This window comes from Procambarus clarkii, chromosome 21, assembly GCF_040958095.1.
Source record: "Procambarus clarkii isolate CNS0578487 chromosome 21, FALCON_Pclarkii_2.0, whole genome shotgun sequence".
NCBI lineage: Eukaryota > Metazoa > Arthropoda > Malacostraca > Decapoda > Cambaridae > Procambarus > Procambarus clarkii.
In genome coordinates this window covers 23,461,727-23,487,628 of record NC_091170.1, presented here as the reverse complement: position 1 = coordinate 23,487,628, position 25,902 = coordinate 23,461,727, and the positions used below count along the sequence as shown (strand labels likewise).

Genomic DNA, 25,902 nt, shown 5'->3' with positions numbered 1-25,902 from the left:
GAGAGTGTAGATAGTGTGGCTTAGAGTAAGGATGGTGTGGCTTAGAGTGTAGATGGTGTGGCTGAGAATGAAGATGGTGTGGCTGAGAGTGTTGATGGTGTGACTGAGAGTGTAGATGGTGTTGCTGAGAGTGTAGATGTGTTGCTGAGAGTGTAGATGGTATCGCTGAGAGTGTTGGTGTGGCTGAGTGTAGATGGTGTTGCTGAAAGTGAGGATGGTGTGGCTGAGAATGTAGATGGTGTGGCTGAGAGTGTTGATGGTGTTGCTGAGAGTGTAGATGGTGTGGCTGAGAGTGTTGATGGAGTGGCTGAGAGTGTAGATGGTGTAACTAACGGTAATGATGGTGTGGTTGAGAGTCTAGATGGTGTGGCTGCGAGTGTAGATGGTGTGGCTAAGAGCGTAGATGGTGTGGATGAGAGTGTAGATGGTGTGATTGAGAGTGTAGATGATGTGGCTGAGAGTGTAGATGGTGTGGCTAAGGGTAAAGATCGTGCAGCTGAGTGTAGATTGTGTGGCTGAGAGTGAAGATGGTGGGATTGAGAGTGTAAATGGTGTGACTGAGAGTGAAGATGGTGTGGATAAAGGAAAAGATGTTGTGGTTGAGAGTGTAGATGGTGTGGTTAAGAGTGTAAATGGAGTGGCTGAGAGTGTAGATGGTGTAGCTGAGAGTGTAGATGGTGTGAATGAGAGCGCAGATGGTGTAGCTGAGAGGATAGATGGTGTCGCTGAGAGTGTAGATGGTGTGGCTGTGAGTGTAGATGGTGTGGCTGAGAGTGTAGATGTTGTGTCTGAGAGTGTAGATGGTGTTACTGTGAGTGTAGATGGTATTGCTGAGAGTGTAGATGTTGTGTCTGAGAGTGTAGATGGTGTTACTGTGAGAGTAGATAGTATTGCTGAGAGTGTAGATGGTGTTGCTGTGAGTGTAGATGGTATTGCTGAGAGTGTAGATGTTGTGTCTGAGAGTGTAGATGGTGTTACTGTGAGTGTAGATGGTATTGCTGAGAGTGTAGATGGTGTTGCTGTGAGTGTAGATGGTATTGCTGAGAGTGTAGATGGTGTTACTGTGAGTGTAGATTTTGTGTATGAGAGTGTAGATGGTGTTGCTGTGAGTGTAGATGGTGTGACTGAGAGTGTAAATGGTGTGGCAGAGATTATAAATGGTGTGGCTGAGATTATAGATGGTGTGCCTGAGAGTGTTAATGGTGTGGCTGAGAGTGTTGATGGTGTAGCTTGGAGTGTAGATGTTGTGGCTGAGAGTGTAGATGGTGTGGCATAGAGTGAAGATGGTGTTGCTGAGAGTGTAGATTGTGTGGCTGAGATTGAAGATGGTGTGGCTGAGAGTGTTGATGGTGTGGCTGAGAATGTAGATCGTGTGGCTGAGAGTGTAGATGGAGTCGCTGAGAGTGTAAATGGTGTGGCTGAGAGTGTAGATTGTATTGCTGAGAGTGTAGATGGTGTGGCTGAGAGTGTACATGATGTGGCTGAGAGTGTTGATGGTGTGACTGAGAGTGTAGGTGGTGTGGCTGAGAGTATATATGGTGTCGCTGAGAGTGTAGATAGTGTCGCTGAGAGTGTAGATGGGGAGTCTGGGAGTGTAGATGGTTTTGCTGAGAGTGTAGATGGTGTAGTTAAGAGAGTAGATAGTGTGGCTGACAGTGTAGATGGTGGTGCTGAGAGTGTAGAAGGTGTGGCTGAGAGTGTAGATGGTGTGGCTGAGAGTCAGATGGTCTAGCTGAGAGAGTATAGATTGTGTGGCTGAGAGTGTAGATGGTGTGACTTAGAGTGCAGATGGTGTGCCTTAGGGTGTAGATGGTGACGCTGAGAGTGTAGATGGTGTCGCTGAGAGTGTTGATGGTGTGGGGGAGAGTAGATGATGTGGCTGAGAGTGTAGATAATCTGACTGAGAGTGCAGATGGTGTGCCTTAGGGTGTAGATGGTGTCGCTGAGAGTGTAGATGGTGTCGCTGAGTGTGTTGACGGTATAACTGAGTGTAGTTGGTGTGGCTGAAAGCGCAGATGGTGTGGCTAAGAATGTTGATGGTGTGGCTGAGAGTGTAGATGGTGTGGCTGAGATTGTCGATGGAGTCGCTGAGAGTGTAGATAGTGTGGCTAAGGGTAAAGATGGTGTGGTTGCGAGTGAAGATGGTGTAATTGAGAGTGTAGATGGTGTCGCTGAGAGTGTTGATGGTGTGGCTGAGAGTGTAGATGGTGTCGCTGAGAGTGTAGATGGTGTCGCTGAGAGACTTGATGGTGTGGCTGAGAGTGTTGATGGTGTGGCTAAAAGTGTTAATGGTGTGGCTAAGAGTGTAGATGGTGTGACTGAGAGTGTAGATGGCGTGGCTTAGAATGTTGATGGTGTCGCTGAGAATGTAGATGGTGTGGCTAAGGGTAAAGATGGTGTGGTTGCGAGTGAAGATGGTGTAATTGAGAGTGTAGTTGGTGTGGCTGAGAGTGTAGACGGTGTGGCTGAGAGTGTAGATGGTGTGGCTGAGAGTGTAGATGGTGTCGCTGAGAGTGTTGATGGTGTGGCTGAGAGTGTAGATGGTGTCGCTGAGAGTGTAGATGGTGTCGCTGAGAGACTTGATGGTGTGGCTGAGAGTGTTGATGGTGTAGCTGAAAGTGTTGATGGTGTGGCTAAGAGTGTAGATGGTGTGACTGAGAGTGTAGATGGCGTGGCTTAGAGTGTTGATGGTGTCGCTGAGAGTGTAGATGGTGTCGCTGAGAGTGTAGATGGTGTGACTGAGAGTGCAGATGGTGTGCCTTAGGGTGTAGATGGTGACGCTGAGAGTGTAGATGGTGTCGCTGAGAGTGTTGATGGTGTGGGTGAGAGTAGATGATGTGGTTGAGAGTGTAGATGATGTGACTGAGAGTGCAGATGGTGTGCCTTAGGGTGTAGATGGTGTCGCTGAGAGAGAAGATGGTGTCGCTGAGTGTGTTGACGGTATAACTGAGTGTAGATGGTGTGGCTGAAAGCGTAGATGGTGTGGCTAAGAATGTTGATGGTGTGGCTGAGAGTGTAGATGGTGTGGCTGAGATTGTCGATGGAGTCGCTGAGAGTGTAGATAGTGTGGCTAAGGGTAAAGATGGTGTGGTTGCGAGTGAAGATGGTGTAATTGAGAGTGTAGTTGGTGTGGCTGAGAATGTAGACGGTGTGGCTGAGAGTGTAGATGGTGTGGCTGATAGTGTAGATGGTGTCGCTGAGAGTGTTGATGGTGTGGCTGAGAGTGTAGATGGTGTCGCTGAGAGTGTTGATGGTGTAGCTGAAAGTGTTGATGGTGTGGCTAAGAGTGTAGATGGTGTGACTGAGAGTGTAGATGGCGTGGCTTAGAGTGTTGATGGTGTCACTGAGAGTGTAGATGGTGTCGCTGAGAGTGTAGATGGTGTCGCTAAGAATGTTGATGGTATAACTGAGTGTAGATGGTGTGGCTGAAAGCGTAGATGGTGTGGCTAAAAATGTTGATGGTGTGGCAGAAAGTGTAGATGGTGTGGCTGACAGTGTTGATGGTGTGGCTGAGAGTGTAGATGGTGTGGCTGAGAGTGTAGATGGTGTGGCTGATAGTGTAGATGGTTTGGCTTAGAGTGTAGATAATGTAGCTGAGAGTATAGATAGTGTTGCTGAGAGTGTAGATGGTATATTTGATAGTGTAGATGGTGTTACTGAGAGTGTAGATGGTGTCGCAGAGAGTGTAGATGGTGTGGCTGAGAGTGTAAATGGTGTGGGTGAGAGTGTTGAAGGTGTAGCTGAGAATGTAGATGGTGTCGCTGAGAGTGTAGATGGTGCCGCTGAGAGTGTTGATGGTGTGGCTGAGAGTGTTGATGGTGTGGCTGAGTGTTGATATTGTGGCTGAGAGTGTAGATGGTGTGGCTCAGAGTGTAGATGGTGTGACTGAAAGTGAGGATGGTGTGGCTGAGAATGTAGATGGTGTGGCTGAGAGTGTTGATGGTGTTGCTGAGAGTGTAGATGGTGTGGCTGAGAGTGTTGATGGAGTGGCTGAGAGTGTAGATGGTGTAACTAACGGTAATGATGGTGTGGTTGAGAGTCTAGATGGTGTGGCTGCGAGTGTAGATGGTGTGGCTAAGAGCGTAGATGGTGTGGATGAGAGTGTAGATGGTGTGATTGAGAGTGTAGATGATGTGGCTGAGAGTGTAGATGGTGTGGCTAAGGGTAAAGATCGTGCAGCTGAGTGTAGATTGTGTTGCTGAGAGTGAAGATGGTGGGATTGAGAGTGTAAATGGTGTGACTGAGAGTGAAGATGGTGTGGATAAAGGAAAAGATGTCCCGACAAACACACACCGAAACTACGACGTTGGTACAACGTTCGGACAAGTTTTAACACCTCCTAACCAGTTATAACAACCAATATAGCACGTTGTAACAACGTTCTAATACTTCATAAACACGTTAAGCCAAGATGTAACACGTTTATTACAAGTTGTAACAAGCGGAAAATAGAGACAGTTTCGGTTTGTGTTTCCAGGGGTTGTGGTTGAGAGTGTAGATGGTGTGGTTAAGAGTGTAAATGGAGTGGCTGAGAGTGTAGATGGTGTAGCTGAGAGTGTAGATGGTGTGACTGAGAGCGCAGATGGTGTAGCTGAGAGGATAGATGGTGTCGCTGAGAGTGTAGATGGTGTGGCTGTGAGTGTAGATGGTGTGGCTGAGAATGTAGATGTTGTGTCTGAGAGTGTAGATGGTGTTACTGTGAGTGTAGATGGTATTGCTGAGAGTGTAGATGTTGTGTCTGAGAGTGTAGATGGTGTTACTGTGAGAGTAGATAGTATTGCTGAGAGTGTAGATGGTGTTGCTGTGAGTGTAGATGGTATTGCTGAGAGTGTAGATGGTGTGGCTGTGAGTGTAGATGTTGTGTATGAGAGTGTAGATGGTGTAACTGTGAGTGTAGATGGTATTGCTGAGAGTGTAGATGGTAATGCTGTGAGTGTAGATGGTATTGCTGAGAGTGTAGATGGTGTGGCTGTGAGTGTAGATTTTGTGTATGAGAGTGTAGATGGTGTAACTGTGAATGTAGATGGTATTGCCGAGAGTGTAGATGGTGTTACTGTGAGTGTAGATGTTGTGTCTGAGAGTGTAGATGGTGTTGCTGTGAGTGTAGATGGTGTGACTGAGAGTGTAAATGGTGTGGCAGAGATTATAAATGGTGTGGCTGAGATTATAGATGGTGTGCCTGAGAGTGTTAATGGTGTGGCTGAGAGTGTTGATGGTGTGGCTTGGAGTGTAGATGTTGTGGCTGAGAGTGTAGATGGTGTGGCATAGAGTGAAGATGGTGTTGCTGAGAGTGTAGATTGTGTGGCTGAGATTGAAGATGGTGTGGCTGAGAGTGTTGATGGTGTGGCTGAGAATGTAGATCGTGTGGCTGAGAGTGTAGATGGAGTCGCTGAGAGTGTAAATGGTGTGGCTGAGAGTGTAGATTGTATTGCTGAGAGTGTAGATGGTGTGGCTGAGAGTGTACATGATGTGGCTGAGAGTGTTGATGGTGTGACTGAGAGTGTAGGTGTAACAAACTAGGCTGTTGTAAGAATTATTCCAGAAGGTTCCAGAAGTTCGAGTAGGGACCTGACCTCTCAACAACGCCCAGTCCCCTGGGAATTAGCAGGTCTGAGTCACAAATGGCGGGCATCTTTGTTCATAGCTGCGTATAATGAACCATCCTATAGTATTCAGTAATTTAGAGAAAATTAGCCTTTATTCATTTTGCATTAAAATTGTATTGTATAATAGTACTGGATACAATATCAAGAGTATTCTAATTATTGAGTTTAAGTCACCATCAGTGACGTCACGAATCAGATCTAACTTTTAAAGCGGAGTGACCGGCGGTCATAGGTCATCAGGGGTTGACAGGTCTACTATTTCTCAAAGTTTTAATAACCATTTTTGTGATCGGGAACAGCTCTGCCGTTAGAGGCTTGTGTAATTTATTTCAGTAAAATAATTCAACCAGTCTGGATCAATTCAGTACAAACAGAGGTTAATTGTTATAACTTAAACCTTGCTAGTAACTGGGTAGAACTTTGACTAGGCGGAAGGATACAATACTCTGTCTGGGGTAGTCCAGACAAGGAAAAAATCAGTGTGATCTGCCGAGCAGCTGGGAGAGGTCAAACATCTTACCTCTCCCCAAGACCAGCCCAACATCTTAGCTGGAAAATATAGAGGTATAGTTGCTATGGTTATGTATAGAAATAGTCTTCTCATTTGCCATTCAGGTCAAGTAGGGAGTGTTAAAGTGATAGGGAGTGAACACATTTAGATTTTGTTTTAGTTTTCTTTTAATAAATTAAATTTGTTATTAATTTGCATTTTATTGTTTCCATTTGGTTATGTGTAAACTTGTCCTGGTCACGTGGTCCACACGAGGTAGAGTTGCATTGGGCGCCGATTCTAACATCGGATCGGAATTCATCATCCCCATCTAATTAATTCCACACTCAAGTTTCCGAGGTTATAAACTACTAGTGGGGATCAAGCCCCAAGGTTGATTAATTAGCGTGATCGATCCAGACCTCGATCATTGCTCTGTAGAGCTGGTCTGGTGGTGGCAGCATAGAGGCGACTCTAGGGTTTTGCTCAGAGCTTAGGTCACGTCATACTGGGTGTAGAATCCTAAGTCGGTCAATCGTCTTAGGACCACGTGGCGTGGAGTTGGCTTTGGTAAAAGTTTTGGAGTCCCTTGGTAGAGAATAATAAGTAAGAATACGGGTAGAGGGAGTAGAAGGAAGAAGAGAGAGAGGAACCCGAACCCGTGTTACAATGGTGGCAGCGGTGGGATATGAAAATTTTACTCTATAAATTGGTCAGTAATCAAAATCGAAGCCCCTGTGTAATTGTCTCAGCCCAGAACAAACGGTTATGGAAAATTATGTTGTGCTATTTTTTTCAGAATGTTTGAACACAGGAGAGGCGGACCAATATAAACATTGACACTTCTAGTGAGTGAGAACACTTGGCTGTACAGTCAGCTGAAACCTGTGATATAGTATAGGATTTTTTTTATATTTTTTTTAGATACATGTAATAAACGTTAGGTGTGTTCCTTAACATGTCAAGGTTGACATTGATGGGGAGTGGTTAGTACACGGATGTGTACCTGATAGTTCCGTAGTACGCTCCCGGATGACTGAAAGTTCAGTCTGATGATATAACTTTAATGTTTGTTTGAGCACGGTGTGGCCGGCTCTAGAGGACACATGGACTTGGCTAGTGAAGAGCCAAGAGTTTAATAGCTAGTTTTTGATGGTAGAGTAGGGACATGTTATTTAGCTATGTCAGTAAGGATAGGATGTATGTTTCCTGATGTTAGAGGATTGCTGTCAGTTGACAGCTGAGAAATTTATGAAATATGAACAGGTTTATTATGATGTTGGACTATTATTTGTCGCATTTTATTAGTTAGGTTAGCTTTTGTTTGTGGCATGAGTTGAATTGTGGGTTTGGATACTAAACCTCGTGAATTTTAACAAATTAACAAGGTTTACTAAGTGCTTGTGCGGGGGGGTTGTAACAAACTAGGCTGTTGTAAGAATTATTCCAGAAGGTTCCAGAAGTTCGAGTAGGGACCTGACCTCTCAACAACGCCCAGTCCCCTGGGAATTAGCAGGTCTGAGTCACAAATGGCGGGCATCTTTGTTCATAGCTGCGTATAATGAACCATCCTATAGTATTCAGTAATTTAGAGAAAATTAGCCTTTATTCATTTTGCATTAAAATTGTATTGTATAATAGTACTGGATACAATATCAAGAGTATTCTAATTATTGAGTTTAAGTCACCATCAGTGACGTCACGAATCAGATCTAACTTTTAAAGCGGAGTGACCGGCGGTCATAGGTCATCAGGGGTTGACAGGTCTACTATTTCTCAAAGTTTTAATAACCATTTTTGTGATCGGGAACAGCTCTGCCGTTAGAGGCTTGTGTAATTTATTTCAGTAAAATAATTCAACCAGTCTGGATCAATTCAGTACAAACAGAGGTTAATTGTTATAACTTAAACCTTGCTAGTAACTGGGTAGAACTTTGACTAGGCGGAAGGATACAATACTCTGTCTGGGGTAGTCCAGACAAGGAAAAAATCAGTGTGATCTGCCGAGCAGCTGGGAGAGGTCAAACATCTTACCTCTCCCCAAGACCAGCCCAACATCTTAGCTGGAAAATATAGAGGTATAGTTGCTATGGTTATGTATAGAAATAGTCTTCTCATTTGCCATTCAGGTCAAGTAGGGAGTGTTAAAGTGATAGGGAGTGAACACATTTAGATTTTGTTTTAGTTTTCTTTTAATAAATTAAATTTGTTATTAATTTGCATTTTATTGTTTCCATTTGGTTATGTGTAAACTTGTCCTGGTCACGTGGTCCACACGAGGTAGAGTTGCATTGGGCGCCGATTCTAACATCGGATCGGAATTCATCATCCCCATCTAATTAATTCCACACTCAAGTTTCCGAGGTTATAAACTACTAGTGGGGATCAAGCCCCAAGGTTGATTAATTAGCGTGATCGATCCAGACCTCGATCATTGCTCTGTAGAGCTGGTCTGGTGGTGGCAGCATAGAGGCGACTCTAGGGTTTTGCTCAGAGCTTAGGTCACGTCATACTGGGTGTAGAATCCTAAGTCGGTCAATCGTCTTAGGACCACGTGGCGTGGAGTTGGCTTTGGTAAAAGTTTTGGAGTCCCTTGGTAGAGAATAATAAGTAAGAATACGGGTAGAGGGAGTAGAAGGAAGAAGAGAGAGAGGAACCCGAACCCGTGTTACAATGGTGGCAGCGGTGGGATATGAAAATTTTACTCTATAAATTGGTCAGTAATCAAAATCGAAGCCCCTGTGTAATTGTCTCAGCCCAGAACAAACGGTTATGGAAAATTATGTTGTGCTATTTTTTTCAGAATGTTTGAACACAGGAGAGGCGGACCAATATAAACATTGACACTTCTAGTGAGTGAGAACACTTGGCTGTACAGTCAGCTGAAACCTGTGATATAGTATAGGATTTTTTTTATATTTTTTTTAGATACATGTAATAAACGTTAGGTGTGTTCCTTAACATGTCAAGGTTGACATTGATGGGGAGTGGTTAGTACACGGATGTGTACCTGATAGTTCCGTAGTACGCTCCCGGATGACTGAAAGTTCAGTCTGATGATATAACTTTAATGTTTGTTTGAGCACGGTGTGGCCGGCTCTAGAGGACACATGGACTTGGCTAGTGAAGAGCCAAGAGTTTAATAGCTAGTTTTTGATGGTAGAGTAGGGACATGTTATTTAGCTATGTCAGTAAGGATAGGATGTATGTTTCCTGATGTTAGAGGATTGCTGTCAGTTGACAGCTGAGAAATTTATGAAATATGAACAGGTTTATTATGATGTTGGACTATTATTTGTCGCATTTTATTAGTTAGGTTAGCTTTTGTTTGTGGCATGAGTTGAATTGTGGGTTTGGATACTAAACCTCGTGAATTTTAACAAATTAACAAGGTTTACTAAGTGCTTGTGCGGGGGGGTTGTAACAAACTAGGCTGTTGTAAGAATTATTCCAGAAGGTTCCAGAAGTTCGAGTAGGGACCTGACCTCTCAACAACGCCCAGTCCCCTGGGAATTAGCAGGTCTGAGTCACAAATGGCGGGCATCTTTGTTCATAGCTGCGTATAATGAACCATCCTATAGTATTCAGTAATTTAGAGAAAATTAGCCTTTATTCATTTTGCATTAAAATTGTATTGTATAATAGTACTGGATACAATATCAAGAGTATTCTAATTATTGAGTTTAAGTCACCATCAGTGACGTCACGAATCAGATCTAACTTTTAAAGCGGAGTGACCGGCGGTCATAGGTCATCAGGGGTTGACAGGTCTACTATTTCTCAAAGTTTTAATAACCATTTTTGTGATCGGGAACAGCTCTGCCGTTAGAGGCTTGTGTAATTTATTTCAGTAAAATAATTCAACCAGTCTGGATCAATTCAGTACAAACAGAGGTTAATTGTTATAACTTAAACCTTGCTAGTAACTGGGTAGAACTTTGACTAGGCGGAAGGATACAATACTCTGTCTGGGGTAGTCCAGACAAGGAAAAAATCAGTGTGATCTGCCGAGCAGCTGGGAGAGGTCAAACATCTTACCTCTCCCCAAGACCAGCCCAACATCTTAGCTGGAAAATATAGAGGTATAGTTGCTATGGTTATGTATAGAAATAGTCTTCTCATTTGCCATTCAGGTCAAGTAGGGAGTGTTAAAGTGATAGGGAGTGAACACATTTAGATTTTGTTTTAGTTTTCTTTTAATAAATTAAATTTGTTATTAATTTGCATTTTATTGTTTCCATTTGGTTATGTGTAAACTTGTCCTGGTCACGTGGTCCACACGAGGTAGAGTTGCATTGGGCGCCGATTCTAACATCGGATCGGAATTCATCATCCCCATCTAATTAATTCCACACTCAAGTTTCCGAGGTTATAAACTACTAGTGGGGATCAAGCCCCAAGGTTGATTAATTAGCGTGATCGATCCAGACCTCGATCATTGCTCTGTAGAGCTGGTCTGGTGGTGGCAGCATAGAGGCGACTCTAGGGTTTTGCTCAGAGCTTAGGTCACGTCATACTGGGTGTAGAATCCTAAGTCGGTCAATCGTCTTAGGACCACGTGGCGTGGAGTTGGCTTTGGTAAAAGTTTTGGAGTCCCTTGGTAGAGAATAATAAGTAAGAATACGGGTAGAGGGAGTAGAAGGAAGAAGAGAGAGAGGAACCCGAACCCGTGTTACAATGGTGGCAGCGGTGGGATATGAAAATTTTACTCTATAAATTGGTCAGTAATCAAAATCGAAGCCCCTGTGTAATTGTCTCAGCCCAGAACAAACGGTTATGGAAAATTATGTTGTGCTATTTTTTTCAGAATGTTTGAACACAGGAGAGGCGGACCAATATAAACATTGACACTTCTAGTGAGTGAGAACACTTGGCTGTACAGTCAGCTGAAACCTGTGATATAGTATAGGATTTTTTTTATATTTTTTTTAGATACATGTAATAAACGTTAGGTGTGTTCCTTAACATGTCAAGGTTGACATTGATGGGGAGTGGTTATTACACGGATGTGTACCTGATAGTTCCGTAGTACGCTCCCGGATGACTGAAAGTTCAGTCTGATGATATAACTTTAATGTTTGTTTGAGCACGGTGTGGCCGGCTCTAGAGGACACATGGACTTGGCTAGTGAAGAGCCAAGAGTTTAATAGCTAGTTTTTGATGGTAGAGTAGGGACATGTTATTTAGCTATGTCAGTAAGGATAGGATGTATGTTTCCTGATGTTAGAGGATTGCTGTCAGTTGACAGCTGAGAAATTTATGAAATATGAACAGGTTTATTATGATGTTGGACTATTATTTGTCGCATTTTATTAGTTAGGTTAGCTTTTGTTTGTGGCATGAGTTGAATTGTGGGTTTGGATACTAAACCTCGTGAATTTTAACAAATTAACAAGGTTTACTAAGTGCTTGTGCGGGGGGGTTGTAACAAACTAGGCTGTTGTAAGAATTATTCCAGAAGGTTCCAGAAGTTCGAGTAGGGACCTGACCTCTCAACAACGCCCAGTCCCCTGGGAATTAGCAGGTCTGAGTCACAAATGGCGGGCATCTTTGTTCATAGCTGCGTATAATGAACCATCCTATAGTATTCAGTAATTTAGAGAAAATTAGCCTTTATTCATTTTGCATTAAAATTGTATTGTATAATAGTACTGGATACAATATCAAGAGTATTCTAATTATTGAGTTTAAGTCACCATCAGTGACGTCACGAATCAGATCTAACTTTTAAAGCGGAGTGACCGGCGGTCATAGGTCATCAGGGGTTGACAGGTCTACTATTTCTCAAAGTTTTAATAACCATTTTTGTGATCGGGAACAGCTCTGCCGTTAGAGGCTTGTGTAATTTATTTCAGTAAAATAATTCAACCAGTCTGGATCAATTCAGTACAAACAGAGGTTAATTGTTATAACTTAAACCTTGCTAGTAACTGGGTAGAACTTTGACTAGGCGGAAGGATACAATACTCTGTCTGGGGTAGTCCAGACAAGGAAAAAATCAGTGTGATCTGCCGAGCAGCTGGGAGAGGTCAAACATCTTACCTCTCCCCAAGACCAGCCCAACATCTTAGCTGGAAAATATAGAGGTATAGTTGCTATGGTTATGTATAGAAATAGTCTTCTCATTTGCCATTCAGGTCAAGTAGGGAGTGTTAAAGTGATAGGGAGTGAACACATTTAGATTTTGTTTTAGTTTTCTTTTAATAAATTAAATTTGTTATTAATTTGCATTTTATTGTTTCCATTTGGTTATGTGTAAACTTGTCCTGGTCACGTGGTCCACACGAGGTAGAGTTGCATTGGGCGCCGATTCTAACATCGGATCGGAATTCATCATCCCCATCTAATTAATTCCACACTCAAGTTTCCGAGGTTATAAACTACTAGTGGGGATCAAGCCCCAAGGTTGATTAATTAGCGTGATCGATCCAGACCTCGATCATTGCTCTGTAGAGCTGGTCTGGTGGTGGCAGCATAGAGGCGACTCTAGGGTTTTGCTCAGAGCTTAGGTCACGTCATACTGGGTGTAGAATCCTAAGTCGGTCAATCGTCTTAGGACCACGTGGCGTGGAGTTGGCTTTGGTAAAAGTTTTGGAGTCCCTTGGTAGAGAATAATAAGTAAGAATACGGGTAGAGGGAGTAGAAGGAAGAAGAGAGAGAGGAACCCGAACCCGTGTTACAATGGTGGCAGCGGTGGGATATGAAAATTTTACTCTATAAATTGGTCAGTAATCAAAATCGAAGCCCCTGTGTAATTGTCTCAGCCCAGAACAAACGGTTATGGAAAATTATGTTGTGCTATTTTTTTCAGAATGTTTGAACACAGGAGAGGCGGACCAATATAAACATTGACACTTCTAGTGAGTGAGAACACTTGGCTGTACAGTCAGCTGAAACCTGTGATATAGTATAGGATTTTTTTTATATTTTTTTTAGATACATGTAATAAACGTTAGGTGTGTTCCTTAACATGTCAAGGTTGACATTGATGGGGAGTGGTTATTACACGGATGTGTACCTGATAGTTCCGTAGTACGCTCCCGGATGACTGAAAGTTCAGTCTGATGATATAACTTTAATGTTTGTTTGAGCACGGTGTGGCCGGCTCTAGAGGACACATGGACTTGGCTAGTGAAGAGCCAAGAGTTTAATAGCTAGTTTTTGATGGTAGAGTAGGGACATGTTATTTAGCTATGTCAGTAAGGATAGGATGTATGTTTCCTGATGTTAGAGGATTGCTGTCAGTTGACAGCTGAGAAATTTATGAAATATGAACAGGTTTATTATGATGTTGGACTATTATTTGTCGCATTTTATAGTTAGGTTAGCTTTTGTTTGTGGCATGAGTTGAATTGTGGGTTTGGATACTAAACCTCGTGAATTTTAACAAATTAACAAGGTTTACTAAGTGCTTGTGCGGGGGGGTTGTAACAAACTAGGCTGTTGTAAGAATTATTCCAGAAGGTTCCAGAAGTTCGAGTAGGGACCTGACCTCTCAACAACGCCCAGTCCCCTGGGAATTAGCAGGTCTGAGTCACAAATGGCGGGCATCTTTGTTCATAGCTGCGTATAATGAACCATCCTATAGTATTCAGTAATTTAGAGAAAATTAGCCTTTATTCATTTTGCATTAAAATTGTATTGTATAATAGTACTGGATACAATATCAAGAGTATTCTAATTATTGAGTTTAAGTCACCATCAGTGACGTCACGAATCAGATCTAACTTTTAAAGCGGAGTGACCGGCGGTCATAGGTCATCAGGGGTTGACAGGTCTACTATTTCTCAAAGTTTTAATAACCATTTTTGTGATCGGGAACAGCTCTGCCGTTAGAGGCTTGTGTAATTTATTTCAGTAAAATAATTCAACCAGTCTGGATCAATTCAGTACAAACAGAGGTTAATTGTTATAACTTAAACCTTGCTAGTAACTGGGTAGAACTTTGACTAGGCGGAAGGATACAATACTCTGTCTGGGGTAGTCCAGACAAGGAAAAAATCAGTGTGATCTGCCGAGCAGCTGGGAGAGGTCAAACATCTTACCTCTCCCCAAGACCAGCCCAACATCTTAGCTGGAAAATATAGAGGTATAGTTGCTATGGTTATGTATAGAAATAGTCTTCTCATTTGCCATTCAGGTCAAGTAGGGAGTGTTAAAGTGATAGGGAGTGAACACATTTAGATTTTGTTTTAGTTTTCTTTTAATAAATTAAATTTGTTATTAATTTGCATTTTATTGTTTCCATTTGGTTATGTGTAAACTTGTCCTGGTCACGTGGTCCACACGAGGTAGAGTTGCATTGGGCGCCGATTCTAACATCGGATCGGAATTCATCATCCCCATCTAATTAATTCCACACTCAAGTTTCCGAGGTTATAAACTACTAGTGGGGATCAAGCCCCAAGGTTGATTAATTAGCGTGATCGATCCAGACCTCGATCATTGCTCTGTAGAGCTGGTCTGGTGGTGGCAGCATAGAGGCGACTCTAGGGTTTTGCTCAGAGCTTAGGTCACGTCATACTGGGTGTAGAATCCTAAGTCGGTCAATCGTCTTAGGACCACGTGGCGTGGAGTTGGCTTTGGTAAAAGTTTTGGAGTCCCTTGGTAGAGAATAATAAGTAAGAATACGGGTAGAGGGAGTAGAAGGAAGAAGAGAGAGAGGAACCCGAACCCGTGTTACAATGGTGGCAGCGGTGGGATATGAAAATTTTACTCTATAAATTGGTCAGTAATCAAAATCGAAGCCCCTGTGTAATTGTCTCAGCCCAGAACAAACGGTTATGGAAAATTATGTTGTGCTATTTTTTTCAGAATGTTTGAACACAGGAGAGGCGGACCAATATAAACATTGACACTTCTAGTGAGTGAGAACACTTGGCTGTACAGTCAGCTGAAACCTGTGATATAGTATAGGATTTTTTTTATATTTTTTTTAGATACATGTAATAAACGTTAGGTGTGTTCCTTAACATGTCAAGGTTGACATTGATGGGGAGTGGTTAGTACACGGATGTGTACCTGATAGTTCCGTAGTACGCTCCCGGATGACTGAAAGTTCAGTCTGATGATATAACTTTAATGTTTGTTTGAGCACGGTGTGGCCGGCTCTAGAGGACACATGGACTTGGCTAGTGAAGAGCCAAGAGTTTAATAGCTAGTTTTTGATGGTAGAGTAGGGACATGTTATTTAGCTATGTCAGTAAGGATAGGATGTATGTTTCCTGATGTTAGAGGATTGCTGTCAGTTGACAGCTGAGAAATTTATGAAATATGAACAGGTTTATTATGATGTTGGACTATTATTTGTCGCATTTTATTAGTTAGGTTAGCTTTTGTTTGTGGCATGAGTTGAATTGTGGGTTTGGATACTAAACCTCGTGAATTTTAACAAATTAACAAGGTTTACTAAGTGCTTGTGCGGGGGGGTTGTAACAAACTAGGCTGTTGTAAGAATTATTCCAGAAGGTTCCAGAAGTTCGAGTAGGGACCTGACCTCTCAACAACGCCCAGTCCCCTGGGAATTAGCAGGTCTGAGTCACAAATGGCGGGCATCTTTGTTCATAGCTGCGTATAATGAACCATCCTATAGTATTCAGTAATTTAGAGAAAATTAGCCTTTATTCATTTTGCATTAAAATTGTATTGTATAATAGTACTGGATACAATATCAAGAGTATTCTAATTATTGAGTTTAAGTCACCATCAGTGACGTCACGAATCAGATCTAACTTTTAAAGCGGAGTGACCGGCGGTCATAGGTCATCAGGGGTTGACAGGTCTACTATTTCTCAAAGTTTAATAACCATTTTTGTGATCGGGAACAGCTCTGCCGTTAGAGGCTTGTGTAATTTATTTCAGTAAAATAATTCAACCAGTCTGGATCAATTCAGTACAAACAGAGGTTAATTGTTATAACTTAAACCTTGCTAGTAACTGGGTAGAACTTTGACTAGGCGGAAGGATACAATACTCTGTCTGGGGTAGTCCAGACAAGGAAAAAATCAGTGTGATCTGCCGAGCAGCTGGGAGAGGTCAAACATCTTACCTCTCCCCAAGACCAGCCCAACATCTTAGCTGGAAAATATAGAGGTATAGTTGCTATGGTTATGTATAGAAATAGTCTTCTCATTTGCCATTCAGGTCAAGTAGGGAGTGTTAAAGTGATAGGGAGTGAACACATTTAGATTTTGTTTTAGTTTTCTTTTAATAAATTAAATTTGTTATTAATTTGCATTTTATTGTTTCCATTTGGTTATGTGTAAACTTGTCCTGGTCACGTGGTCCACACGAGGTAGAGTTGCATTGGGCGCCGATTCTAACATCGGATCGGAATTCATCATCCCCATCTAATTAATTCCACACTCAAGTTTCCGAGGTTATAAACTACTAGTGGGGATCAAGCCCCAAGGTTGATTAATTAGCGTGATCGATCCAGACCTCGATCATTGCTCTGTAGAGCTGGTCTGGTGGTGGCAGCATAGAGGCGACTCTAGGGTTTTGCTCAGAGCTTAGGTCACGTCATACTGGGTGTAGAATCCTAAGTCGGTCAATCGTCTTAGGACCACGTGGCGTGGAGTTGGCTTTGGTAAAAGTTTTGGAGTCCCTTGGTAGAGAATAATAAGTAAGAATACGGGTAGAGGGAGTAGAAGGAAGAAGAGAGAGAGGAACCCGAACCCGTGTTACAATGGTGGCAGCGGTGGGATATGAAAATTTTACTCTATAAATTGGTCAGTAATCAAAATCGAAGCCCCTGTGTAATTGTCTCAGCCCAGAACAAACGGTTATGGAAAATTATGTTGTGCTATTTTTTTCAGAATGTTTGAACACAGGAGAGGCGGACCAATATAAACATTGACACTTCTAGTGAGTGAGAACACTTGGCTGTACAGTCAGCTGAAACCTGTGATATAGTATAGGATTTTTTTTATATTTTTTTTAGATACATGTAATAAACGTTAGGTGTGTTCCTTAACATGTCAAGGTTGACATTGATGGGGAGTGGTTATTACACGGATGTGTACCTGATAGTTCCGTAGTACGCTCCCGGATGACTGAAAGTTCAGTCTGATGATATAACTTTAATGTTTGTTTGAGCACGGTGTGGCCGGCTCTAGAGGACACATGGACTTGGCTAGTGAAGAGCCAAGAGTTTAATAGCTAGTTTTTGATGGTAGAGTAGGGACATGTTATTTAGCTATGTCAGTAAGGATAGGATGTATGTTTCCTGATGTTAGAGGATTGCTGTCAGTTGACAGCTGAGAAATTTATGAAATATGAACAGGTTTATTATGATGTTGGACTATTATTTGTCGCATTTTATTAGTTAGGTTAGCTTTTGTTTGTGGCATGAGTTGAATTGTGGGTTTGGATACTAAACCTCGTGAATTTTAACAAATTAACAAGGTTTACTAAGTGCTTGTGCGGGGGGGTTGTAACAAACTAGGCTGTTGTAAGAATTATTCCAGAAGGTTCCAGAAGTTCGAGTAGGGACCTGACCTCTCAACAACGCCCAGTCCCCTGGGAATTAGCAGGTCTGAGTCACAAATGGCGGGCATCTTTGTTCATAGCTGCGTATAATGAACCATCCTATAGTATTCAGTAATTTAGAGAAAATTAGCCTTTATTCATTTTGCATTAAAATTGTATTGTATAATAGTACTGGATACAATATCAAGAGTATTCTAATTATTGAGTTTAAGTCACCATCAGTGACGTCACGAATCAGATCTAACTTTTAAAGCGGAGTGACCGGCGGTCATAGGTCATCAGGGGTTGACAGGTCTACTATTTCTCAAAGTTTTAATAACCATTTTTGTGATCGGGAACAGCTCTGCCGTTAGAGGCTTGTGTAATTTATTTCAGTAAAATAATTCAACCAGTCTGGATCAATTCAGTACAAACAGAGGTTAATTGTTATAACTTAAACCTTGCTAGTAACTGGGTAGAACTTTGACTAGGCGGAAGGATACAATACTCTGTCTGGGGTAGTCCAGACAAGGAAAAAATCAGTGTGATCTGCCGAGCAGCTGGGAGAGGTCAAACATCTTACCTCTCCCCAAGACCAGCCCAACATCTTAGCTGGAAAATATAGAGGTATAGTTGCTATGGTTATGTATAGAAATAGTCTTCTCATTTGCCATTCAGGTCAAGTAGGGAGTGTTAAAGTGATAGGGAGTGAACACATTTAGATTTTGTTTTAGTTTTCTTTTAATAAATTAAATTTGTTATTAATTTGCATTTTATTGTTTCCATTTGGTTATGTGTAAACTTGTCCTGGTCACGTGGTCCACACGAGGTAGAGTTGCATTGGGCGCCGATTCTAACATCGGATCAGAATTCATCATCCCCATCTAATTAATTCCACACTCAAGTTTCCGAGGTTATAAACTACTAGTGGGGATCAAGCCCCAAGGTTGATTAATTAGCGTGATCGATCCAGACCTCGATCATTGCTCTGTAGAGCTGGTCTGGTGGTGGCAGCATAGAGGCGACTCTAGGGTTTTGCTCAGAGCTTAGGTCACGTCATACTGGGTGTAGAATCCTAAGTCGGTCAATCGTCTTAGGACCACGTGGCGTGGAGTTGGCTTTGGTAAAAGTTTTGGAGTCCCTTGGTAGAGAATAATAAGTAAGAATACGGGTAGAGGGAGTAGAAGGAAGAAGAGAGAGAGGAACCCGAACCCGTGTTACAATGGTGGCAGCGGTGGGATATGAAAATTTTACTCTATAAATTGGTCAGTAATCAAAATCGAAGCCCCTGTGTAATTGTCTCAGCCCAGAACAAACGGTTATGGAAAATTATGTTGTGCTATTTTTTTCAGAATGTTTGAACACAGGAGAGGCGGACCAATATAAACATTGACACTTCTAGTGAGTGAGAACACTTGGCTGTACAGTCAGCTGAAACCTGTGATATAGTATAGGATTTTTTTTATATTTTTTTTAGATACATGTAATAAACGTTAGGTGTGTTCCTTAACATGTCAAGGTTGACATTGATGGGGAGTGGTTAGTACACGGATGTGTACCTGATAGTTCCGTAGTACGCTCCCGGATGACTGAAAGTTCAGTCTGATGATATAACTTTAATGTTTGTTTGAGCACGGTGTGGCCGGCTCTAGAGGACACATGGACTTGGCTAGTGAAGAGCCAAGAGTTTAATAGCTAGTTTTTGATGGTAGAGTAGGGACATGTTATTTAGCTATGTCAGTAAGGATAGGATGTATGTTTCCTGATGTTAGAGGATTGCTGTCAGTTGACAGCTGAGAAATTTATGAAATATGAACAGGTTTATTATGATGTTGGACTATTATTTGTCGCATTTTATTAGTTAGGTTAGCTTCTGTTTGTGGCATGAGTTGAATTGTGGGTTTGGATACTAAACCTCGTGAATTTTAACAAATTAACAAGGTTTACTAAGTGCTTGTGCGGGGGGGTTGTAACAAACTAGGCTGTTGTAAGAATTATTCCAGAAGGTTCCAGAAGTTCGAGTAGGGACCTGACCTCTCAACAACGCCCAGTCCCCTGGGAATTAGCAGGTCTGAGTCACAAATGGCGGGCATCTTTGTTCATAGCTGCGTATAATGAACCATCCTATAGTATTCAGTAATTTAGAGAAAATTAGCCTTTATTCATTTTGCATTAAAATTGTATTGTATAATAGTACTGGATACAATATCAAGAGTATTCTAATTATTGAGTTTAAGTCACCATCAGTGACGTCACGAATCAGATCTAACTTTTAAAGCGGAGTGACCGGCGGTCATAGGTCATCAGGGGTTGACAGGTCTACTATTTCTCAAAGTTTTAATAACCATTTTTGTGATCGGGAACAGCTCTGCCGTTAGAGGCTTGTGTAATTTATTTCAGTAAAATAATTCAACCAGTCTGGATCAATTCAGTACAAACAGAGGTTAATTGTTATAACTTAAACCTTGCTAGTAACTGGGTAGAACTTTGACTAGGCGGAAGGATACAATACTCTGTCTGGGGTAGTCCAGACAAGGAAAAAATCAGTGTGATCTGCCGAGCAGCTGGGAGAGGTCAAACATCTTACCTCTCCCCAAGACCAGCCCAACATCTTAGCTGGAAAATATAGAGGTATAGTTGCTATGGTTATGTATAGAAATAGTCTTCTCATTTGCCATTCAGGTCAAGTAGGGAGTGTTAAAGTGATAGGGAGTGAACACATTTAGATTTTGTTTTAGTTTTCTTTTAATAAATTAAATTTGTTATTAATTTGCATTTTATTGTTTCCATTTGGTTATGTGTAAACTTGTCCTGGTCACGTGGTCCACACGAGGTAGAGTTGCATTGGGCGCCGATTCTAACATCGGATCGGAATTCATCATCCCCATCTAATTAATTCCACACTCAAGTTTCCGAGGTTATAAACTACTAGTGGGGATCAAGCCCCAAGGTTGATTAATTAGCGTGATCGATCCAGACCTCGATCATTGCTCTGTAGAGCTGGTCTGGTGGTGGCAGCATAGAGGCGACTCTAGGGTTTTGCTCAGAGCTTAGGTCACGTCATACTGGGTGTAGAATCCTAAGTCGGTCAATCGTCTTAGGACCACGTGGCGTGGAGTTGGCTTTGGTAAAAGTTTTGGAGTCCCTTGGTAGAGAATAATAAGTAAGAATACGGGTAGAGGGAGTAGAAGGAAGAAGAGAGAGAGGAACCCGAACCCGTGTTACAATGGTGGCAGCGGTGGGATATGAAAATTTTACTCTATAAATTGGTCAGTAATCAAAATCGAAGCCCCTGTGTAATTGTCTCAGCCCAGAACAAACGGTTATGGAAAATTATGTTGTGCTATTTTTTTCAGAATGTTTGAACACAGGAGAGGCGGACCAATATAAACATTGACACTTCTAGTGAGTGAGAACACTTGGCTGTACAGTCAGCTGAAACCTGTGATATAGTATAGGATTTTTTTTATATTTTTTTTAGATACATGTAATAAACGTTAGGTGTGTTCCTTAACATGTCAAGGTTGACATTGATGGGGAGTGGTTAGTACACGGATGTGTACCTGATAGTTCCGTAGTACGCTCCCGGATGACTGAAAGTTCAGTCTGATGATATAACTTTAATGTTTGTTTGAGCACGGTGTGGCCGGCTCTAGAGGACACATGGACTTGGCTAGTGAAGAGCCAAGAGTTTAATAGCTAGTTTTTGATGGTAGAGTAGGGACATGTTATTTAGCTATGTCAGTAAGGATAGGATGTATGTTTCCTGATGTTAGAGGATTGCTGTCAGTTGACAGCTGAGAAATTTATGAAATATGAACAGGTTTATTATGATGTTGGACTATTATTTGTCGCATTTTATTAGTTAGGTTAGCTTCTGTTTGTGGCATGAGTTGAATTGTGGGTTTGGATACTAAACCTCGTGAATTTTAACAAATTAACAAGGTTTACTAAGTGCTTGTGCGGGGGGGTTGTAACAAACTAGGCTGTTGTAAGAATTATTCCAGAAGGTTCCAGAAGTTCGAGTAGGGACCTGACCTCTCAACAACGCCCAGTCCCCTGGGAATTAGCAGGTCTGAGTCACAAATGGCGGGCATCTTTGTTCATAGCTGCGTATAATGAACCATCCTATAGTATTCAGTAATTTAGAGAAAATTAGCCTTTATTCATTTTGCATTAAAATTGTATTGTATAATAGTACTGGATACAATATCAAGAGTATTCTAATTATTGAGTTTAAGTCACCATCAGTGACGTCACGAATCAGATCTAACTTTTAAAGCGGAGTGACCGGCGGTCATAGGTCATCAGGGGTTGACAGGTCTACTATTTCTCAAAGTTTTAATAACCATTTTTGTGATCGGGAACAGCTCTGCCGTTAGAGGCTTGTGTAATTTATTTCAGTAAAATAATTCAACCAGTCTGGATCAATTCAGTACAAACAGAGGTTAATTGTTATAACTTAAACCTTGCTAGTAACTGGGTAGAACTTTGACTAGGCGGAAGGATACAATACTCTGTCTGGGGTAGTCCAGACAAGGAAAAAATCAGTGTGATCTGCCGAGCAGCTGGGAGAGGTCAAACATCTTACCTCTCCCCAAGACCAGCCCAACATCTTAGCTGGAAAATATAGAGGTATAGTTGCTATGGTTATGTATAGAAATAGTCTTCTCATTTGCCATTCAGGTCAAGTAGGGAGTGTTAAAGTGATAGGGAGTGAACACATTTAGATTTTGTTTTAGTTTTCTTTTAATAAATTAAATTTGTTATTAATTTGCATTTTATTGTTTCCATTTGGTTATGTGTAAACTTGTCCTGGTCACGTGGTCCACACGAGGTAGAGTTGCATTGGGCGCCGATTCTAACATCGGATCGGAATTCATCATCCCCATCTAATTAATTCCACACTCAAGTTTCCGAGGTTATAAACTACTAGTGGGGATCAAGCCCCAAGGTTGATTAATTAGCGTGATCGATCCAGACCTCGATCATTGCTCTGTAGAGCTGGTCTGGTGGTGGCAGCATAGAGGCGACTCTAGGGTTTTGCTCAGAGCTTAGGTCACGTCATACTGGGTGTAGAATCCTAAGTCGGTCAATCGTCTTAGGACCACGTGGCGTGGAGTTGGCTTTGGTAAAAGTTTTGGAGTCCCTTGGTAGAGAATAATAAGTAAGAATACGGGTAGAGGGAGTAGAAGGAAGAAGAGAGAGAGGAACCCGAACCCGTGTTACAATGGTGGCAGCGGTGGGATATGAAAATTTTACTCTATAAATTGGTCAGTAATCAAAATCGAAGCCCCTGTGTAATTGTCTCAGCCCAGAACAAACGGTTATGGAAAATTATGTTGTGCTATTTTTTTCAGAATGTTTGAACACAGGAGAGGCGGACCAATATAAACATTGACACTTCTAGTGAGTGAGAACACTTGGCTGTACAGTCAGCTGAAACCTGTGATATAGTATAGGATTTTTTTTATATTTTTTTTAGATACATGTAATAAACGTTAGGTGTGTTCCTTAACATGTCAAGGTTGACATTGATGGGGAGTGGTTAGTACACGGATGTGTACCTGATAGTTCCGTAGTACGCTCCCGGATGACTGAAAGTTCAGTCTGATGATATAACTTTAATGTTTGTTTGAGCACGGTGTGGCCGGCTCTAGAGGACACATGGACTTGGCTAGTGAAGAGCCAAGAGTTTAATAGCTAGTTTTTGATGGTAGAGTAGGGACATGTTATTTAGCTATGTCAGTAAGGATAGGATGTATGTTTCCTGATGTTAGAGGATTGCTGTCAGTTGACAGCTGAGAAATTTATGAAATATGAACAGGTTTATTATGATGTTGGACTATTATTTGTCGCATTTTATTAGTTAGGTTAGCTTTTGTTTGTGGCATGAGTTGAATTGTGGGTTTGGATACTAAACCTCGTGAATTTTAACAAATTAACAAGGTTTACTAAGTGCTTGTGCGGGGGGGTTGTAACAAACTAGGCTGTTGTAAGAATTATTCCAGAAGGTTCCAGAAGTTCGAGTAGGGACCTGACCTCTCAACAACGCCCAGTCCCCTGGGAATTAGCAGGTCTGAGTCACAAATGGCGGGCATCTTTGTTCATAGCTGCGTATAATGAACCATCCTATAGTATTCAGTAATTTAGAGAAAATTAGCCTTTATTCATTTTGCATTAAAATTGTATTGTATAATAGTACTGGATACAATATCAAGAGTATTCTAATTATTGAGTTTAAGTCACCATCAGTGACGTCACGAATCAGATCTAACTTTTAAAGCGGAGTGACCGGCGGTCATAGGTCATCAGGGGTTGACAGGTCTACTATTTCTCAAAGTTTTAATAACCATTTTTGTGATCGGGAACAGCTCTGCCGTTAGAGGCTTGTGTAATTTATTTCAGTAAAATAATTCAACCAGTCTGGATCAATTCAGTACAAACAGAGGTTAATTGTTATAACTTAAACCTTGCTAGTAACTGGGTAGAACTTTGACTAGGCGGAAGGATACAATACTCTGTCTGGGGTAGTCCAGACAAGGAAAAAATCAGTGTGATCTGCCGAGCAGCTGGGAGAGGTCAAACATCTTACCTCTCCCCAAGACCAGCCCAACATCTTAGCTGGAAAATATAGAGGTATAGTTGCTATGGTTATGTATAGAAATAGTCTTCTCATTTGCCATTCAGGTCAAGTAGGGAGTGTTAAAGTGATAGGGAGTGAACACATTTAGATTTTGTTTTAGTTTTCTTTTAATAAATTAAATTTGTTATTAATTTGCATTTTATTGTTTCCATTTGGTTATGTGTAAACTTGTCCTGGTCACGTGGTCCACACGAGGTAGAGTTGCATTGGGCGCCGATTCTAACATCGGATCGGAATTCATCATCCCCATCTAATTAATTCCACACTCAAGTTTCCGAGGTTATAAACTACTAGTGGGGATCAAGCCCCAAGGTTGATTAATTAGCGTGATCGATCCAGACCTCGATCATTGCTCTGTAGAGCTGGTCTGGTGGTGGCAGCATAGAGGCGACTCTAGGGTTTTGCTCAGAGCTTAGGTCACGTCATACTGGGTGTAGAATCCTAAGTCGGTCAATCGTCTTAGGACCACGTGGCGTGGAGTTGGCTTTGGTAAAAGTTTTGGAGTCCCTTGGTAGAGAATAATAAGTAAGAATACGGGTAGAGGGAGTAGAAGGAAGAAGAGAGAGAGGAACCCGAACCCGTGTTACATAGGTGGTGTGGCTGAGAGTATAGATGGTGTCGCTGAGAGTGTAGATAGTGTCGCTGAGAGTGTAGATGGGGAGTCTGGGAGTGTAGATGGTTTTGCTGAGAGTGTAGATGGTGTAGTTAAGAGAGTAGATGGTGTGGCTGACAGTGTAGATGGTGGTGCTGAGAGTGTAGAAGGTGTGGCTGAGAGTGTACATGGTGTGGCTGAGAGTCAGATGGTCTAGCTGAGAGAGTATAGATTGTGTGGCTGAGAGTGTAGATGGTGTGAATGAGAGTGCAGATGGTGTGCCTTAGGGTGTAGATGGTGACGCTGAGAGTGTAGATGGTGTCGCTGAGAGTGTTGATGGTGTGGGGGAGAGTAGATGATGTGGCTGAGAGTGTAGATAATGTGACTGAGAGTGCAGATGGTGTGCCTTAGGGTGTAGATGGTGTCGCTGAGAGTGTAGATGGTGTCGCTGAGTGTGTTGACGGTATAACTGAGTGTAGATGGTGTGGCTGAAAGCGCAGATGGTGTGGCTAAGAATGTTGATGGTGTGGCTGAGAGTGTTGATGGTGTGGCTGAGATTGTCGATGGAGTCGCTGAGAGTGTAGATAGTGTGGCTAAGGGTAAAGATGGTGTGGTTGCGAGTGAAGATGGTGTAATTGAGAGTGTAGTTGGTGTGGCTCAGAGTGTAGACGGTGTGGCTGAGAGTATAGATGGTGTGGCTGAGAGTGTAGATGGTGTCGCTGAGAGTGTTGATGGTGTGGCTGAGAGTGTAGATGGTGTCGCTGAGAGTGTAGATGGTGTCACTGAGAGACTTGATGGTGTGGCTGAGAGTGTTGATGGTGTGGCTAAAAGTGTTAATGGTGTGGCTAAGAGTGTAGATGGTGTGACTGAGAGTGTAGATGGCGTGGCTTAGAGTGTTGATGGTGTCGCTGAGAATGTAGATGGTGTGGCTAAGGGTAAAGATGGTGTGGTTGCGAGTGAAGATGGTGTAATTGAGAGTGTAGTTGGTGTGGCTGAGAGTGTAGACGGTGTGGCTGAGAGTGTAGATGGTGTGGCTGAGAGTGTAGATGGTGTCGCTGAGAGTGTTGATGGTGTGGCTGAGAGTGTAGATGGTGTCGCT

At 42.1% G+C, this 25,902-nt stretch overlaps 1 protein-coding gene across 1 annotated transcript; it reads left to right on the top strand.

Moving 5' to 3' along the window:
* The first annotated feature begins 466 nt into the window (after positions 1 to 466).
* LOC138367202 (fap1 adhesin-like) lies at positions 467 to 25,695 on the top strand. The gene is made up of 10 exons (XM_069328608.1): positions 467 to 761; positions 1,032 to 1,265; positions 1,515 to 1,718; positions 2,016 to 2,221; positions 2,345 to 2,501; positions 2,957 to 3,211; positions 3,961 to 4,164; positions 4,709 to 4,845; positions 4,912 to 5,257; positions 25,304 to 25,695. The coding sequence occupies exons 1-10, from the start codon at positions 467 to 469 to the stop codon at positions 25,693 to 25,695; spliced, it is 2,430 nt and encodes an 809-aa protein (XP_069184709.1).
* The last annotated feature ends 207 nt before the right edge of the window (positions 25,696 to 25,902 follow it).